Source organism: Calonectris borealis, chromosome 9 (genome assembly GCF_964195595.1).
Source record: "Calonectris borealis chromosome 9, bCalBor7.hap1.2, whole genome shotgun sequence".
Classification (NCBI taxonomy): Eukaryota; Metazoa; Chordata; class Aves; order Procellariiformes; family Procellariidae; genus Calonectris; species Calonectris borealis.
In genome coordinates this window covers 24,260,008-24,278,612 of record NC_134320.1, presented here as the reverse complement: position 1 = coordinate 24,278,612, position 18,605 = coordinate 24,260,008, and the positions used below count along the sequence as shown (strand labels likewise).

At 47.0% G+C, this 18,605-nt stretch overlaps 2 protein-coding genes across 8 annotated transcripts; both read right to left on the bottom strand.

Annotated features, from left to right (window-relative positions):
- Window positions 1-2,204: 2,204 nt before the first annotated feature.
- Window positions 2,205-4,279, bottom strand: RPL22L1 (ribosomal protein L22 like 1). 2 transcript variants are annotated; one of them, XM_075157403.1, is made up of 4 exons: window positions 4,124-4,279; window positions 3,747-3,839; window positions 3,233-3,354; window positions 2,205-2,456 (listed from the first exon to the last, which is right to left on the bottom strand). In XM_075157403.1, the coding sequence occupies exons 1-4, from the start codon at window positions 4,262-4,264 to the stop codon at window positions 2,312-2,314; spliced, it is 501 nt and encodes a 166-aa protein (XP_075013504.1). In that variant the 5' UTR covers window positions 4,265-4,279; the 3' UTR covers window positions 2,205-2,311. The 2 variants fall into 2 exon arrangements, with proteins under 2 accessions (XP_075013504.1, XP_075013505.1); XM_075157404.1 differs by having other exon boundaries at window positions 4,180-4,271.
- Window positions 4,280-5,065: 786 nt separating this feature from the next.
- Window positions 5,066-13,177, bottom strand: EIF5A2 (eukaryotic translation initiation factor 5A2). 6 transcript variants are annotated; one of them, XR_012674685.1, is made up of 6 exons: window positions 13,083-13,175; window positions 12,547-12,742; window positions 10,976-11,080; window positions 9,250-9,381; window positions 9,048-9,147; window positions 5,066-8,569 (listed from the first exon to the last, which is right to left on the bottom strand). XR_012674685.1 is itself a non-coding variant. In XM_075157399.1 (6 exons), exons 2-5 carry the CDS (start codon window positions 12,709-12,711, stop codon window positions 8,695-8,697), a joined length of 537 nt encoding a protein of 178 aa, XP_075013500.1. In that variant the 5' UTR covers window positions 12,712-12,742; window positions 13,083-13,177; the 3' UTR covers window positions 5,066-8,569; window positions 8,662-8,694. The 6 variants fall into 6 exon arrangements, 4 of the variants coding, with proteins under 4 accessions (XP_075013500.1, XP_075013502.1, XP_075013501.1 ...); XR_012674686.1 differs by having other exon boundaries at window positions 9,053-9,147; XM_075157399.1 differs by lacking the exon at window positions 9,048-9,147 and adding an exon at window positions 8,662-8,829 and having other exon boundaries at window positions 13,083-13,177.
- Window positions 13,178-18,605: the final 5,428 nt, after the last annotated feature.

Here is an 18,605-nt window from a genome sequence, read left to right as displayed (position 1 = left end):
TGGGCAGCAGCGCAGGGATAAAACAAAAATTTCTGGCTGGTATCTAAAGGAAGGAAATTTTTCCTAAATATATTAAGCACTCTAGAGCCACACTTATCGGAAATTTGGAATTTTGTTTTTTTTTCAGTGTCGAACGTGTTTTCAAGCATCGGGGAAAGGAATTCCTAGACTCCATCCTCACGGCAGTGAAGCTCAGCGAGTAACACGACTCACACGAGCACTTTGGCAGTTTTCCTCCAAACCCAGCTCTGAAATAAGTTGCTTTGCTTGAAATCCCAGCCCTTGTTTTTCTATCTTTTGACTAACGACAACCTGTAACTGCTAGGCCATACAGCTACAGGCGTAGCTGCCAGCCCGCTCCAAAAGGAACGGTAACAAGGCAGCATAACCCTATGAGCTCTGGCTGTGCTTGTGCTTGTCCCACTGCACCAGAACGGTTTTGTTGTCTCAGTCCGGCGTAAAAGATGTATTGTCACATACAAGCGCAACTCTGAAAAAACAGGTGAGGATGTGTGTTGAAATGCGGCTGTTAGTCATGCCTTTGCTTAACTTGGTGCAGCAAAGCAAACGGACCAGAGGTTTTCAAGTATTTGTAGCTTTAGTGTGAAAAACAATGTTGCTTGTTCAACACGGTATTAACTACCGATACTGTAACGACTTTAAGAAAACATTGGCAACCTGTTGGATTTCCAGAAAAGGAAGAACTCGGCCACCTTTAATCGTTCCTTCAAAACTGCCTGATTTTTCTCAAATAGGCAATTCCAAGACAGCACTTTGGCATTATCCAGAGCCCTAGGTCGGGGGGCAGGACTTGAGGTGTTTTATTTCCACAGAAGCGTGTAAAGCTCAACGTATATGAGCTGGGAAAGAATCCTCAGCCTTGCAGCCAGCCATGCACGCTGCTCCCTTCCCTTTGCCAGTTCTGGAACAGCACAACGAAACAGATCAACAAGGCAGAGACGACAGAAGCGGCTGTGGTTCCACTGCTGCTTCCTCTCATCTCCCTGGGCCACACTTCAGGAACAGCTGCTCAAGAAAACTGAAAAATGACAAATGAACGCCGGCGACATTCATCTCCCCTTCTGTACTTTTCATTTAGATTTAGGTGGCACTAGTGGGTGTCACGCAACTGTTAATGCATCGCTTTGTGGTTGGCAACTCTCTTAATAGTCTGTCTCGGAGGTTTGCCAGCAAAAACAATGCTGAAATAATAACAAAAAAAATCATCAGGAAATTAAACAAGTAGGCACACTTCAATCTAAACTAGCAGATTTGTTCAAGCACAAGAAGTTCAGTATCGGAGCCTGCATGCATCCCTGCCGTATGATATTAAACAAATATGGCATTACTAATTCCAGAGTTCACCATCGCACTGGAACCCGAGAGTAAACATTCTAACTGACCACGTGCAGAGCATACCACCCGCCTGACGGAGCACGGTACTGAAACGCACGTGCACGCGGTAGTTACTGCAACTGCAGGATCACAAATACCACTTGTCCATAGCAAAAACTAACCGAATTTCTCTTGGTATTACATGAACAAAAGAACTAGTTTATAGCATCTGGAGTGATTCATGTTTCAGTGAAGAACCCGCCACTTCTCCTAAAGAAATACTTGTGTTAAAGTAACATCCGTATGGATTTAATGGGATTCAGTCACTGTCAACATTAAAGCACATCTCACTGCTTCCTTTAAGCTGTTTTAGCTAATGCTGGAAATGAGATTCGTCTCTACCTACTCACTTGTCAATCTAATGTAAACCTGGCTAACAAATCTTTATTTGTTATACTCCAGTTTGACTTGTGGTTATACACAGGAATACTACAACCAATTAATGATTTAGGTAAACCACACAGAAATAACATCTTTCTCTTTTAAAATATGTAAGCAGTTTTTTTAACTAAAATAATTAAACTTTGATTAAGTATTGCATCATTAGCGCCACATAAATTAGCAGAATGAGCTGGTACTTTTAGTCACAAAAAGTTCTAGCATTATTTGCAAAAATATAATTAAACACTGATGTAACTGCCCTAGATACGTAGTGGGCGAAGGGCTCTGTTCTCTTCTACTTGGACTTTCACTGATGCCATGTTGAACAGCTCTGATTTCTACCAATGGGAGGAAAACTGCAAATCAAGTGATTCCCTGTGATGGTTTTTAATTAAAATTTAAGAAAAAGGCTAGAAAACTAACCACGCTCTGTCAAACAGGGTACAAAATCTTTATTCACCAATAAGTTAAGTATTCTTATAAATAGATGTTCTCATCTTTCACACACTGTATTGAGTATAAAGCTAAGCTTCCATTATTCCTCAGACTCTGACCCTTCTTCATCTTGACTGATTTGGAAGTAGCGTAGTTCGTATGTCTCCTTGTCAGAAGCAACGACACGAAGCCAGTCACGCAGATTGTTCTTCTTGAGGTACTTCTTTGTGAGGTATTTTAGGTACCTTAAAAACAGTAATTATACATTAGAACCTTCTCATTTAACAACTCATACTGCTGTCTGCACTCCACCCAAAACATAGCCCTAGCAGGGAAACAACACGCTAATTATATCCAAAAATAAAGAAATATCAGCTATAACAGATAATAAAAGTGTATTTTCATTCCAGATACGTAAGAATTTATTATTTGATGCTTTCTGACCACAGAGCACAATGCCAGTAACTCAAAAGCATTGAGAAGTTCTGAACCTTGGTCGAACACAATAGGTATTGGTGCATCTGTATCAGGAGAATGGAGGGGGGATGCAGGGAAGGAACTGCACCTCTAACCAGTGCACTCATCTGTCGCATGCCCTAACGCACGAAGCAGTTTAAGGCTTCACTTGACTTAAGGGGTTCTTTTCCAACAACACGTACTGTGTACACACACATTTTAATACAACCAATTAAATAATAAAACAGCCACCCGTGAGGTGAATTCAGTATGACTTTTAAAAGCACCTCTTTCCTTGATATACTTCTAACAACCTATATAGTTCTGTATTCTGTGTTTATACTAGAGGAAGTGTTAATTTGCAATCAACTCCTGTGTTTTACAAAGCAGGTTTTTAAATACCTAGTATTATAAATTTGTTTGAATTACATGTTTCATTAATATTTGTAAGTGCTATGAAGGTTAGCTAACATCTTCTCTGTACGTATCAGAAGTGTGTCATGTTCAACATACGACTGTTCAAAATCCACTACCGCAAGTACCACAAAAGAAAACCTATGCCAACCTTTTAGAGAACTGTTTCTCAGATGTCACTGTGATCTTGTTCTTCAGACGTTCAATGTGAACGGTGTTGCCCAAGTTTCCAGTTTTTCCATTGACCTTAACCTTCTCCTTTAGGAACTGTTCCTGTTTCAACATTAAAGAAATAGAACACTAGGGAATGGCACCCTAGGTATGAACTAGGGAAGGGACCCTAGCCATATAGCAATATTAAAAATCACCGTTTACTTATGTCCTGATAGCAAGTATTTACAATGCAGTAAGATTTTACAGTGTGTAATTAAAAAAAATCACCCCCGTGCTTCAATTTATAGTAGCTCTATTCACGGACAGGCATGAACCATCTTGTCTATAAAAGACATCTAAACCCAAGAACTTTCAAAATGCTGACAATTTAAAGAACAGCTGTAGATTTTACTAGTTTAAAATGTAACTTTTCAGCTGTAATTCAGCTGTCGTATTGTACGAAGACTGTTATTATACCATGCACGAGAAGTATGAGCAAAACTACGACTTACAAAATTCCCGGAATCAAAAATTCCATCTTCCACAGGATGGGTCAAGTCAAGGCAAAACTTCCAGGTTGACTTTTTAGATTTTCTGTCCTTTTGCTAAAACACCAAAAAACCCCAACGTTAGCAATAACAACCCACACCCGAAAAACATTTGTTAGCGCGAAAGGGGACACGGCAGAGGGTGGCCCCACGGCGGCGGGCGCCGGCCCATGCCGACACCGCCTGGACAGCGATGCTCACTGCAGCCAGCTCGGCCAGGCCCCGGCCCCGGCCCCGGCCGGCCGCCACCCACTCAAGGCCCTCTCGGGGAGAGGCCAGCTCGCCCCCGGCGGCGGGAAGGCCGCCAGCTCCCCCGGCCCCCGCCTCGTCGCGGCCCTCACCGCGCCCGCCTGCCGTCCCTCCGCGGGGGCGGCGCGGCCGCGGCCCGCGCACTCACCGGCAGCATCCTGCCCGCCCGACCTCCCGCAGAAAGAGAGCCGCGTGCCGCACGCCACGCTTTTATACCCCGGCCGTGACGCCATCACGCAAGCGCGCGGGGCGGCGCAGCGCAGGCGCAGGCGGGGAGGCGGGGCCCCAGCCCGGGGCCGCGCTTGCCCGAGGCACAAACAGGCGGCAGCCAGGTCACCTCTTTATTCGATTTTATTCTCCGATCTTTGTTTCTGTTGGACAGGAACGCAGGCGCCTCTCTCGCTCTCGTACAACCGGCAGGCCGCGCCGCTCCAGCGGTGACGCGCTTCTCCTCCGGGAAGCCGCGGGCTGACAGGAGGGGAGCGGCCGGGCGGGAAGAGGCTGGAGCTGGGTTAGGGTCTCCAGCGGCCCCCGTCAGCTTCGCCGCCGCCCAGCTGTGGCACGGGCGTCTTTATTATTTCTGGAGCAAAACACACACGTACACCTTTCCCCCGAGCGTTCGCGCGGCGTTGAAAACAATACAGCTTCCGGAGCAGGTACGCGTTGGAGCTCACGCGAATTACAGGGTCTGGTTTTTGCTATAATCGGTAAAATGAGCCATCGCCACCGTTCCTCTTTCCCCCGCATTTTGAAAGCCACACCGAACAACAGTTATGTTTACAATATACAGCACAGGACAACCGAGAAGAGGGGTTTTCTGCGATACAGCGCTACATAGCACACATTTTGTTTTAAGTTCACAAATCGAGTTACTCTCAGATGCCAAATACCGTAGGGCCAGACTGCAGATGCTGGAGAGACTTCTGATGCTCTTGGCGTACCGTGCTGAACAGTCCACCGCACTCCCACCACAATGCCTCCAGGATCTGCGCCTTCATTAACATTCTCAGTGTATAAGTGAGATACTCAAAATATCCTTAACAAGGTCTTTTTTTTTTTTCCCTTTAACAAGGTCTTTTTTTTTTTTCCTGAAGTTTAGTTCTACTGTAACAAACTACCTTCTAATTACTCAACCAAAAAAAGTGGGATTTATTGAATTTTGAATTCTGCGAGACTGACCTGCAGTAACCATAACAGTTTCAACTGTCAACAAATTTGACTTCTTTACAGATTATGTAAAATTACCTGTATTGTGAAACTACAGACTGTGCACCGTTTCTGGGTACGCCGCGGATTAGAAAAACCTGCAAGAGGCTTGAAAGCAGTTACGTTAAAACAATGAAATTCAGCTAACTTCTTAAAAAAAACAGCCCTGAGAACATGGCTCAACTAGTGAGAGCCTAGTTGAAAAACCACCATTATAAGCAAAAATTAGAAGGATCTATTGAAATCTTAAAGTATTATTTGCCAACATTTGAGGCAGGAAACACTGCAGTCTTTCCAAATCCATAAAGTAATAAGAGAAACTCAATGAATTGGAGCCATTAAAAAAATGCATTATTTGGAGTGGAAATACTTTTCTTCACCTCCCAGTTTTCACAGCCTTTACTCTAAGCAATTGCATCAGCTATTAGAAGTTTATAGTTTTCGGTTTTGACACAATTTAAGTGTTAAGACAGTACTACGGAACAAGCACATCGGTAAGATTTGTTTTAAAGTAAAGCTATGAAAGGAGAATTTCCCTAAGCATTTGGTTAGGGATCTTAAAAATACGCATCTATATGGACTATTGATCACAAACAAAGTTTGTTGCAAACAATTCTGACAGTAAACTGAAACATCTTACTTTGGAAAAAATGCCTCAAATACATGTTCTAATTTAGAAGCAACTTTTAACCTTACTGAAACTTGGAGATTATGCTTAAGACTCATGCTTATGTATTACCTATGGAAAACTTCATGCATGACAAGCCAATGCTCTGCACTTCCATAGTCTTCGAAGTGCTTCACAAAAGACAACTAAGTATATAAGAATAAACCTATAATGAAGTACTTAATCATTTAAATCTTGCAGAACTGAAGGTTGCAATAGGAGGACATCCATATGTCCCAAGGAGGACTCTTCCAGCAAGCCGGAGGTCATAAAACCTCTATCTTAGATTGCTGTAGTACCTGAAAACTCCAGTCAGACCAGGACCCCACTTGTAGGAACAGGACAAAAACCAGCCCTTGTCCCAGAGAGCTTACAGTCTAAGTAAATGCTTAGATTGTGGGCCAGCGGCATCAAATACCTGTCTTCCAACAAGGTTTGAGAGGACAGACAGGCACCTGGAAGTAGACTAAAGCACTACCAGAACAAGGACAAATCCAAGTCTTGTAGTTTTCAAGCATATTAGAAGTATTCGTAATGCGGTGATAGCATTAGAACTTGCGTTAGTTTGACATAGCAACCTGTGACTTCCCCTTTGACATCACACAGCTCAGCTTGCCGTCAAGACCACCATCAATGGTTTCACAGTCACCTCCAAAGCCAACAAAGCCTGTCTTTCAGGTACCAGTTCGACGGAGAGGCAGAAAGGAGCATAGTGCAGACTAGCTTGAACTATGAAGCACGCACTTCAAAACTACTCTGAATGCATTTCAATCTCTTGCATCTACAGCTTTTTTTAAAAGCAGTTTTGCCATTTCAGTCAAGGTGCTATCTATAGAGTTGACCTGCGATGTGTACTGTGCTAGGCAAGAGCGTGTGGCAGTATCCTACTTCTGCCAGGTGTCCCAGGTAACTGTGCTTTATTACCAGAGTATATTTATTGCTGTCTTTACCTTCACTGCACTGCTCTCCCTGTCATGAGAAGTCTATGGAAAATGCGTGGTTTTGCCATCTACGTTAGACCTCCAAGATTTGCTAAGCCCTGCCACGGTATGTACAAGGGCAGTTCAGGACATTGCCCTGAGCCCTCTGGGGATTAGAGAGTACATACTATTAAGCTGAAAACATTTTAAGCAGTTAACAGCAGCGTGAAGTCTGACTCTCGCTGCCAACAGAGTGCGAATTGTGCGTGCTGTCCAGGGCAGCATGCCACGTGTTTACAAGTTGTCCACCATTAGCCAACAGCCACTGAAGCTTAAGGCAAGTTCATGAAACAAGTTATCAACTGAAGAGAGGTCTGAGCCACAGACTAAGGAAGTTTCCCACTCATGAAGAGTCACCAAGTCTTAGAATTCAAGCCGAACGCCTTAAACAGGAGCAGACTAGTAATCCTTCCATGACTAGTTCTGCGAAGCCTTGCGTTTGCCTGTTAAGCTACTAAATAGAGGCATGCATGCGTGTTTCAATGACTCAGAACTCCCTTGGAGAGGAGCTAGCTTTCGTAACTATGTAGCAATTTATTGACTTTCATAGTTAAGCCATGGCTGTTCAGTATTGTCTGTCAAGTCTGTATTTTGAAAATACAATAGTTTTGTTTTTTTTTTTTTTAAAAGAATCACATGCATTTAGTTTAGGCTCAATGCTACAGTTTGTCCCACTTTTCGAAAAACATGTGGTCCCTGTGCTACAAAAATATGGTCTGAACCTGAAGATTAAAACCTAAAGCTGGAAGCACTGCAACAGATTTCCATGGAGTTTGTCACCCTTTTATAGTTTAAGATAAATACAATAAAGGAAAGCAATTGAACTGCATTTTTCTATTTTATTTTTCAAGTCTGACAAAGGCCTCGAGTGAAAGTCTATAGCTTTAACATCCATTCTCACCTTTGTGTCCCCTTGACTTATCTATGTCTTATCTACCCAATACTCCAACTGCCTGCCTAAACCACAGGTAGGCTTTGACACCATTTTATCGTTACAATAAGCCAACAAGTTGGCAAAGAAGAATACAGAGGTAATACAGTTAAGTTGCACATGGCCACTGGGGCTTGGTCAAGCCAGCTGGCATTTTTGATCACTTGAGTTTCTTGGTCTAAAAGTTGCGATTGGCACCTACAGTTCTGCAAGAGTCCCAATCCACAAAATACTTAAGCTTAAAAAAAAAAATGCTACTTTTATTGTCAGTTCTACCTAAACATGTCAAGAAAAATACTATTTGTGCTCTAGGTCACTTTATAATCCTAGATACCTACCAGCTTATCTAAAAGCCCCTGAATACTGTATTTTGTCTGTTCATACAGACAAACACTGTTTTGCTCAAGCAAATAAAAATATATCCACTAGTAACACCTGATTGGTTTCTTAGATCCATAGCTGAAACCCACAGGAATGTTAAAATAGTTACAATTAAGGAATTAAAATCTCAGTGATTTTGAAAACTGCCAGTTAGCCTGCAACACTAATCCAGAATCCAGCACTGCTTTTTAACAATTCAAAAAAAGAAATGAGGTTGCTTGTGAAGGCCAGAGCTTTGGTGACAATAAGAACCAAATTTATAGATCTGTGGTTTGTCCAGACCTGAGCAGTTGCCCGAGCCTGGTGATCCTCTTTATTTGCAAGGCTTTATGGCTACAGCACATTCTTCATTCATTGCACTTATGACGGATATCTGGAAGAAAAGACAGATAGGTGAGCTCCCACCCATGCCAGAGGAAGCGCTCCCAGAAGTTACAGGCTTTCACATTTTAATATCTATCCCGCCTCTCTTGAGAAGAAAAAAGGAAGTTGAAGCTGCTAAAATTCAGTCATTAGAAGAATTTCCACAATATCTGCCCTTCCCACCGATTTGCTCTTCTGCTGCCTTCTCTTTGCCATATTGCCTTGGCTGGCAGCTTGAGGCTCGTACAACAGAGGAAGACGAACAAGCTCCTGCAATAGAGCCAAACTAGCAACTGGTGTGGCCCAGTACAGACTACAGTCTGCAGAGCTACTTGCAGAGAGGTTTGCCAACATAGCAAATTAGACTACTCAGACTACGTCACAGAACTCTACACTTGGTCCCGATTAAGAAAGCCTGGAGGCTCCAATCCACACCGTGAGGACAGCACTGTTAGGATTTATCTAGACATTTGAGACACCCGTATCACCTCACTGTCAACTGAGCCGGGCTTCAGTGCCGTATTGAGTGCTCCAGTACAAAAGTCCTTCTACATCTCAAAGGACCAATTCCCGTGCTTCTAACCTGCTCTTCACAGAGAGATACAAACGGTCAATATCAGAATAAGACTCCTTCATTGTATAATCAAGTGGAATTAACCATAACTCTTCTTGTCTGCCCTCTACACTTACCTGCACATCTTCATTGGCATTGAATTTTCCTTCTATTTCTTTGCCAAGATCCCCTTCTGGCAACTTTAGATCCTCACGAACTTCACCACTTTCTGTCAGCAGGGAGAGATACCCATCCTGAATACCTATCAGCTGTGAAGAGAAGTTCACTCTTAGGAAGTTTAACTTCATCAGTATTCACTAGTAGGCAGTAGCTGAAGATAAGCAGGAGGCAGTGAACTCTACCTGTTACATTAATTCTTTAGTACTGTGTTTGTAACAGTTAAGAACGTAATTTAAGTCAATTTTTAACAACAGTTTAGAGGGCCGAGTTCGGGCAACTGTAGCAAAAGCCAGTCTACTATCAAGAACCGCCAGAACCCTGTTGGTTACTTCCTAGCATGTGGGGCACTGCAAAACCCATCCTCGTGATTTAGAAAATGTACTGCTTCCACGTCACTGGTTCAGCTTTTTACATCTGTGAATTAGAAACAACAACTGAAATGGTGTTCGCTGAACAGCATTGCTTCTATAAAGTGCACAAAGTACACAACGGTTGAACTGTACACTTCCATACCTTCATTTGTACAATGAGATACTATCATTTACGTTAAAGGCTAATGAATAAATTAGGGAACATCCACCAAGCTCTGGACTCCTTTTATAACGCTGTTTTCAGCCTAACCGAAAGCCTGAGCTAAAGGGAACAGCTACTTTGACAGAGTTAGGGAACTTGGAACACGTAACGGTAAGCCTAAAAGGCAGCCCTAACGGGTCTGATAAACAGCAAGAATTTCAGTAGCAATAAGGACCCAAAAACACGAAAGAAACATCACCAAGAGAACGTTAAGAATCTCTTGGAAGGTCTAAGCCCTAAGGCAGGCTGGTCACACTTTATTTAAACACCATCATCCTGAAGAGTTGTTAACACTCTGAACTTCGGCTTTGTCAAGCAATTGCAGCTTTCCAACTGACGTGGATGTATCAGTTCCTGACCAGAACTACTCCCAAGACAATGGGAAGACAGCCGACACATTATAACTCAGAACCTGAATTGTGCTGCTTTTAAGAGCTCGCTATCCATATCGCAGAAGGCGTTACAGAAGTTACAGAAGCCTGCCAAGTTCCCTCCGAACATATATTTCAGAGCAGAGCTCAGGAGCACCAAAATTACTCGAGATCAACTAAAGCCAGCTTCCACGCAAGGAGCAGAAAGTACTGCAGCAAGTTAGAACTGGCATCAGATACAGTTTAAGACTGTCTTGTTGATTCATCTACCCTATGTAAGGGTGAAATTATAAATGACAATATATGCTTAGATTCAAATTAACATGAAATGAGATCTTGATTATCCTTTAACTAATACTAACTTGCAGTAGGGACAACCTCTCTCCAGATTCTAAAGGATGACAGTATCACAAAGAATAAAGAAGTGACCGTACAACATGAGCTAGAAAAAACACAGTTCTGAATTATGCCTATTACCTGTCATTTCTAAAGATTACTACTATAACATGAGGTTGTTAGTACAGTAAGGAGCTCTCCATCAGTGAGGTCCAACAGTTTTAACAATTCAGTAAATGCTACGAGTTCAGCAATGTCATGTCTAGACAGGCAAGTTCCATTAATTCTGGCAACAGTACTTTATTAATTGAGAGGCAAGTTTTGGGATAAAGAGAGTTTACGTGTGGTATTAGGAATATAAAGTCTCTTAATGTGTGGGAGGACACAGTGACTGTTAACTCACCTGGTAATCATTCCTCTTGATATTTGGAACATCCATGTTATGAGTTGATGGGCAAATATCTTCATATTTTTTACCAGTGAAGATATCAATACCAACCAAGTGGACCTATAAGAGAAGAAAAATAACATCAGTTACTGTTGGCCCTAGAGAAGCAAGATGCCACTGCTGTCAGCATTGCTGGTTCCACGCAGTTTTCTAAGAGATCACATGTAATACCAGATTCCGCCTAGACCCTTTGCTTGTGGTGTGAAAGCAGCCCAAGCACTGAGAGAAGGCCTCTCACACCCTTTCATAGCACACTGTAGAAACACTACCTGAGAACAAAGATCAGCTACTGTTATCTTCCGTAGCCTTCCATAGTTTTACAGCAGCAAGCTAGAGCTCAGAGTATGCAGCGGTTAAGAAAACGTTTCCTTCAAATTCTAGCTGTTCTGAGAAACACGACAGTGTCGGTGACAATGTGAAGGTTAAGAGGAAAAGCAGAGGTGGTCATGCACAGAGATTAAAGCAGCTCCCACCTCCCTTTATGCTAGCAGCAGCTGTCCACTGCAGCTAGTGCTTGCATTACCAGTTCCTAGCCCGCTCTCCTCAGGTACTTTCCCTCTCACAACTGTTTCGGTATTTAGGAAAACTGGATCTGTCTAATAAAACAAGCCATAAAAAAAGCAAGGGGGAGGGAGAAAGGAAAAAACTGGCAAGGGCTTGGTACACTCTAGCTTTGGGGAATCCTAAATACTTTACCCATCTACATGTATCATACAAGGTTGTGGAAACTTACAACTCCAATTAGTCCATGCTTGTAACAGATCTGCTTCCAAACCCACCATAAAGTGCTGTTGAATGAATGAAGGGGGAGTCTAACCTTGGTCCAAGCTCTGGACAGCTGCATAAGCCAACTGCTTAGGCAGCAGGACTGCAGCCCCAGACAGCAGCCTAAGAATGTCCCTGCTGGGACGCAGCGGGGGGAAGGTACTCCTCACTCAGTGCTGAAAAAAGGAAAGAAGCAGCGAGGCAAGCCAGCAAAACAGGGCCAGAGCAGGCCCACGGAGGTAACGATTGTCCGCTGAGCTCTTCTGGATTATGTAACGGAACATGGGCACCTCTAGTAAGCGTTGAAGTCGAGCGCTGCAATAGTGAAAGTCTGCTAGCGCAGGCAGACACAGAAGTGCTTTGGTGGGTAGCGACAGCACAATCCAACCACGCCCTAGTGATTTCATCAGGCCCCCTTCCAGAACTTACTCTACCCCCACTACAGAAACAGGTTTTATCGCTATCAGCGTTAAAGCTTTTTAACAAGTTGGGAGAAAAAAACCACAACCCAACCCCCTGTCCTCAATCCTTCCTCCTTTACATCGCTGGAAACCCTTGAGCGAACTCTGGACTGAAGAGACACACGAGACGCCGCTGCGAGAAGAGCAACGGCAGGACACGGAACACTCTGCCAAATGAAATGCTGCACCCTTCCCTCTCGGCCAGCCCCGACGCCGCTCGCAGGGCCGGGAGCCGCAGCAGCACACACTGCGGGCTGTGCAACAGACTGGGGCTTGCAGAGCCCGCCCGGGGCCGCTCACCTTGGCGTGGCCGTGCTTGCCCGTCTTGGAGGTGGACATCTCCACGATCTTGCAGGGGCGCCCCTTGAGCACCACGAAGCCGTTCTTCCGCAGCGCCGAGCACTGCATGGGGTAGGTGAAGGAGGCGCCGGCATCGCCCGTGGTGAAGTCGAGCTCGTCGGCCATGGCGGTGGGGGGTTGGCGGCGGGGCGGGGGGCTGCACGCAAGCGAGAGCGTCGGCTCGGAGCCCCGGCGGCGGGAAGGGCCGGGCTGGGGCGGGGGGGGGAGGGAAGACGGGGGACCCAACCACCTCTCCCGGCGGGGGCAGCGCGATGGCGGCGCCCCGGGGCGGGCCGGGCCCGCCTCGCCCCGCCACACGTGCCCGGCGGGCGGAAAGCCGCCGCGCGCCCCGCCACGTGCCGAGCCCCCAGCCTCCCTCCCCCCACACACCGGTGGCGGCACCCGCCCCCGGGCTTGCCTCCCCCTCCCTTCCCCGTCCCCTCAGCGCCGCGGCCCAACCGGGCGCTGGCGCCGAGCGGCGCCGCGGCCCCTCTTACCTTGCGAGGACGGTGGGGGAGGCCGGGCGGGGCGGGCGGGGCGGGGCGGGGCGGGGCGGGCGGGGCGGGGGCACGGCGGGGCACGGCGCCGCGCACACGCGCCCGACCACTGCGGCGGCCGGCGGGAAGGGGCGGCGGGGAGCGCGCGCAGCGCGCACCGCCCAGCCCCGCCCACCCGCTTCCGCCGGCCCCCGCGCTCATTGGCCCGTGGCCCCCACCGAGGGGGCGGGCCGGCCTCCTCGCCCCCTGCCCCCTCCGCCCGCCGGCTGACCACGTGCTGGGGGCGCTTCCCGCCTTCGCCCACCCCGCGCGTTCACCCCGCCCCTCGCCGGCGCCTACGGAGAGCGGTTGGGCTCAGCCCGCCCCCGCGCCAATCGCGCGGCGCCGGCGCCATTGCTACCGAGGCAAGCCCTTCACCCCCCCACCCCGGCGGGCGCAGGCGCGGGGCGGCCCCTCGGCCGCCAGGCGGCGCCGCGCGCCTCCTCCCGCGCCCCCCGCCGCCATCTTGGCGCCGGGGAGCCTCTGGCGGTCGCTTCCTGTGAAGGGCCGTCAGGCGACAAACCTGGGTTTTAAAGGAATTGGAGAAGAAATGGGTGGTCCTGGCGGGATGAGGCTTCCTCGTGAGATGTGCTTAACTGTCAACACAAAGCTCTTTTGTCCGCTTAATGTTTCCCCTTTCAGAATAAGCAGAAACAAGAGCGTTTTGCAAGCGCACAGTAATGGGTCAAAAGGACCTGAAACTGCCTAGAAGTCAGGTGAAGGCTTGTTTTCGTTAATGGACATGAGACTGGTGGCTCCATGCCCTGCCCTGCCCCTTACCCCCAACGCTAACAGCACAGCCATTGTTCGCCTCCAGCATTCACCCCCCGCGCTGCTGAGGGGACGTGTGTGGCGATGAAGGCAGCCGCCGGGCCAGACGGATGGATCTCAAGCAAAACGAGGCCAAATAGTTAATTTTGTTAAAACTCTCCCAGTCGGATGCCATAATACCGTCAGCTGTTTGACCGAATTCACCTGAAGACCATTCTGTGGAGCTGCCAGTGGATGGGGCCTGGCCCTGCCCAGAGCCACATGGATCACCTACTTTAAACACCAGCCAAACAGAAAAACGCAGAAATTCGGAGGCCTGTGCGGCAGCGTTGTTGGAGCTGGCCTCTGCCATCAGCACCGTGGGCTGCAGTGTGCTGTCCTACGTTTTCTGCCCCGAGATCCTCAGTTTATTGTCTCTGTTCTAATGGGGTGGCTACAGGAGCCAGTTTTAAAGTCACATTTTAAAATTATTTCTAAGGGATCTTTTATTCAATTCATTTTAATCTGTGTGATCTGTTTGCCTGTGGTCCTGCCCTTGGTTACATAGATCCCACTCCAAATAGTACAGCATGTACCCAAGGAGATAGGTTTGGCTTTCATTTATACAGGGCCCCTGTATAATGCTCCAGCAGGTCGAGACGGTGGCTCTCTTCTGTTACCGGGGTTTTTGGTGGATGCTGCCTCAGCCAGCCCGCTCTGGAGATGATACGCATTACCCTGGGGAACTGCCCATTTTTCTTCTGTGTCAGTTGATAAGCAGAGTCTGGGACATTCTGTTAAGTGTTTTTACATGTGCAGTGCGTGTTTGTTTACCTGCAAGTGTATGACTAGTTGCACATGCTCTAGGTCTTTTTTTCTTTTAATAAAATAATTTGTGAGAGAACTACCAACTGTTCCGAGCCCAAACCAGGGCAGCCTGGGGCTAAGCGCTAATGATAATTTCTTTTCTCAAGTATCAGATTATAAATGTGGTTGATTGTCCACAATTAACAGATTCATTTTGGATGACTTGAGAGAGCTTCTGTACTAAAACAAGTCTTTTTGCTGAAGTGCAGCTGTAGATAATACTTATTTTTGAGACACAAAACAAATATTCCAAAGGCAGCCTTTATCAGAGATTCAATAAAAAAAATGGAAGTCATTGCTTGCAGGCATCTTTCCTTTGTCTGGATCAACGTTTATTTTCTAAAATGTGTTTCTTGATAGTACTGATGTGATTATCCCACTTTTCTCTGCAACAATAGCAATTTGATTTCAAAGCGTATTTGTAAATACCATGGCCTTTTGCATTTAAATGTATTTCCTTTTGTGCATGTGTGTGTAGGGTGTTGCAGCTGGATCACACACACATCTTCTTTATCGAGTAGACTAGGTATGTTACCAAGCTTTGGTTCTGCTATCTACGTCTTTATATGAATGCTTTGCAGAAATGATTGTAGTTAGAAAACTTTTGGAAGGTTTAAAATGAGTGAGTTGTGTCTGTTCTCAGTTATGTTCTGGAGAAATGTCTGACGCCCCGAAACACCTCATTAAAGCCTTGCCTCGAGAGTTTGTTTCCAGCAAACCCACCAGAACGCAGGAGGTGGTGTTTACACCAACACGAGCCGGGGGTGCAGCCTGGCTCACGCTGCCTCCTCGCTCCAGCTGCTTGCGTGGTGCATCGCTGGCTTCTGGGAGAAATCTCTCCGGGGAACATCAAGGAGGGCAGCAGTGTCCTGGGACAGCCCGGGGTGGTGGCCTGGGTGCTCGGAGGACAGAAGAGGGTGCCGGAGGCAAGCCCTGCAGGCTAGCTGAGAGAGGGCCAGTCGCAGAGCAGTTTACCCAGCCTTGCTCCCCTCAACGCTGGGTGAGCACCACGGGAAAGCAGAGGGAGGCTCGTTCAGCAAGACTTGGTTCAGGTCACAAGATTAGAAATTAGAATTATGAGCAAAGCAGTGTAAACAACCCTATTCCAACTTGAGCAAGCGTCTTTCTTTCAACTGCTGAGCTGTCTTACCTGGGATCCCACCAACATGTCCTGACTGTTGGGGGTGAGGGTTCACGCTGGCTTCTGGGCTCAGCCTTGAGCAGGAGGACATGAGAGAGGCTGGGGACCGATGATCCCCACCACCATAGGACAGTGCCATGCTCAGCAGACTCTCTGAGCTCCTACGTGCAACGTCTCCATGTAGCGCGAACCCAGTTAAAGAGCCTCTGCAGTGACCTCGCCATAGGCACCCCACTCTGCGCCAGGCACTGCCTTAATCCTGCCGTTCACCTTCTGCTTCCTGCAGAGAAGGAATGCGCTGCCGGTGACTCGCCTTGCGTTTGCATCGGCCTTGAGAAAGGGGTTCTGGGGTGGTTCCTACAATTATTAGGGGCTCCATGCCTCGGGAGGCCTTAAAACTACCGCCGTACTGCCTCTGCCTGCTCCGTGGTCACCCTTACCTCTTCGGTGGTCCACACAACAGCCCAGCCGGACAAACGCAGTCGAATGAGGTGTGCACAGACAGACGCGCTGTCTGAATTACCCAGGGAGGGACCCTGGGCGTGCACTGGAGATCAGAGGCAAGCGGTGACAGTGCAGGGACATTGAGCTAGCGGGAATCACCTGTAACTCCCGCTAGGAAGGGGGACAACACATAGCAACTCCAGCTGTTCCCTCCTCCTGGAGCTGCGATGGTGCTGGAACAGTGATCTCCCACCCACGACCTGGGGGGCCCCAGTGCTTTTCATAGTCACGAGGGCCACTCTCTCGTGAATACAGGGGGGCAAACCCACAAGGCGCTGCCCAAGCCTCGCGTCTGCAGTTAGACCTACAGCCTGTAAAATTTAAGGACTGCTGATCTACAGCCAGGATTCATCGCCACCCTGCTGGGGAGGAGATTCCTTCCCTTTCAGCACAGCTATTCAAGCTGTGCCTCTGGGTAAAATTTGCCAGTGTTGCTTCAGGATTTAGTGAAACACCTGAGCATAGGCTCAGTTACCTAAATTAAATCTCATGCTTACATGTGCTGCTGGATCGAGACCTGATGTCCTGCCTTGTGATTCCTCAGGTCCCATAGATTTCAGTGAAAGATAAGGACATGAGCACCTCGGAAAATGAATCATACCTCAAAGACTCGGTCCCTGCATAGGTAGTACTTGGTTCTTCTTCATCCTCATCAGCTGTTTGACGCGGGAGATGGAGGACAGTGCTTCTCAGTGATGAAAAACAAGTGGAAGTGAGGCAGAAAAATCTGTGATAAATTAGTGTGGAAAGTGTTAATGGGGCCAAATGTCCTGAGTTTATTGGATTAGGGAAGTCAAACTAATTTTAAAATTATGCCTAGAGAGTGGGAAACTAGATATCGTTAGCCATTTATCTGACACAACAGAAAAGTCTTAATGGCTGTCATTGCAGCACATTAGGAAAACACTGCCAAAGCTCTTGCTGACAAGATGCTTTCTCAGGGATTATTAATTATATTGGACTATTAGCCAGCCACAGTAGGGGAACATATTTCGCATGTTAACTAAAGTGCAACGACCATTTAGCTAATAAGTATGACTTGGTCTTTTAAATTTTCTTAATGATTAGCAACTTAGTAAAACTGTAACGCTGAGAGAGAAAAATAACGATTCAACAAGCTGTGTCTCCAGAACAAGTTTTAACTGGAACTTGCATGTTGCAAGGACAGATAAAGTGTACAGTCCTAATTACTAGCCTGATGTGACAAGACAAAAGTAAACATATCTGCAGATTTAACCAACTCGTATGACCCCTTCCTGCATCATCAAACATGGTAAAAGTGCGCTTGTGATAGTTCAGCCCAGCGTATCCGCTTAATCCTTCCACCGCAGCCCTGGTGAGGACAGGGGTTGCTGCAGCCTTCAGCAGCGCCGAGCTCTGCACATCTTGTCCCAGGCTGCAGCCCACCCCGCTGCAACCATTAGCAGAATTGATTGGAAACATCCCGGGATGAGCAAAGTATCATCGCCAGGGGAATATACAAATAAATGAAATTATAATAGTAAAATGCATGAAGGCGTGTTGTCTAGTTGTGGCCCAGGAGCGTCAGAGGGGGTCCCCGGTGGGAGGTCGCAGCCTGGAAGGAGAAGACTGACTTCCCTTATGCACAGCAGCTGCAAGGAAGCACAACCTGAAACTCGGCACCGACCGAGCGCAGTGTGCGCCTTGTTAGCCCGCGGGATTCACAGCACGCTGGCAGCAGCCTGGAAAAAAAATCAATTATTGGCATATGAAGTCTGCTAGCTCTGAGACTCCTGCTTCAAGCTATATGGTCTTTACTATAGCGCAGCCAAAAGCTTCACAGAGGTGTGGGATGAAATGAGGAAAGAAAGCCTGATTAAATGTACACATAGCTTTCAGCTGACAACTGTATTTACGGAGTCATTTTATTTAAGTGCCTCTGAACCCCCAGGCAGATCTTCTGGGCGGTTCCGGAATATAGCTATGGGTAACGTTAGTGTTGTGGGCTTTGTTAAACTAATGTATGTGCTGCACTACGGTAATTGGATCAGGTTTTCTATTCTCATTCACCTAGTAACACACAGGAAAAGAAAGACTGGCTGCTCCGAGTGTTGCTGAATAAATGATCCCCCACTGCTGAGTTACTGGCAGTGTCACTGACTGATGCCCCTCAGGCATGAGGACAAAGCTCAGCAGAAGATTAGCGAAGCAGTTTTGGACAGCCTTTCTCATGTTAAACCGCCTGTACGGCCGTTGTGCGG

Bases quoted from the DNA above. Each gene is read 5' to 3' on its own strand.
- RPL22L1 (XM_075157403.1), bottom strand. From the start codon at position 4,264: ATGGCGTCACGGCCGGGGTATAAAAGCGTGGCGTGCGGCACGCGGCTC. The intron at 3,840-4,123 runs GTGAGGGCCGCG...TTGGTGTTTTAG, and splicing joins AGGGACGGCAGGCGGGCGCG to CAAAAGGACAGAAAATCTAA. The intron at 3,355-3,746 runs GTAAGTCGTAGT...ATGTTGAAACAG, and splicing joins TTTTTGATTCCGGGAATTTT to GAACAGTTCCTAAAGGAGAA.
- EIF5A2 (XM_075157399.1), bottom strand. From the start codon at position 12,711: ATGGCCGACGAGCTCGACTTCACCACGGGCGATGCCGGCGCCTCCTTC. The intron at 11,081-12,546 runs GTGAGCGGCCCC...CTTCTCTTATAG, and splicing joins GCAAGCACGGCCACGCCAAG to GTCCACTTGGTTGGTATTGA. The intron at 9,382-10,975 runs GTGAGTTAACAG...TTCTCTTCACAG, and splicing joins TCAAGAGGAATGATTACCAG to CTGATAGGTATTCAGGATGG.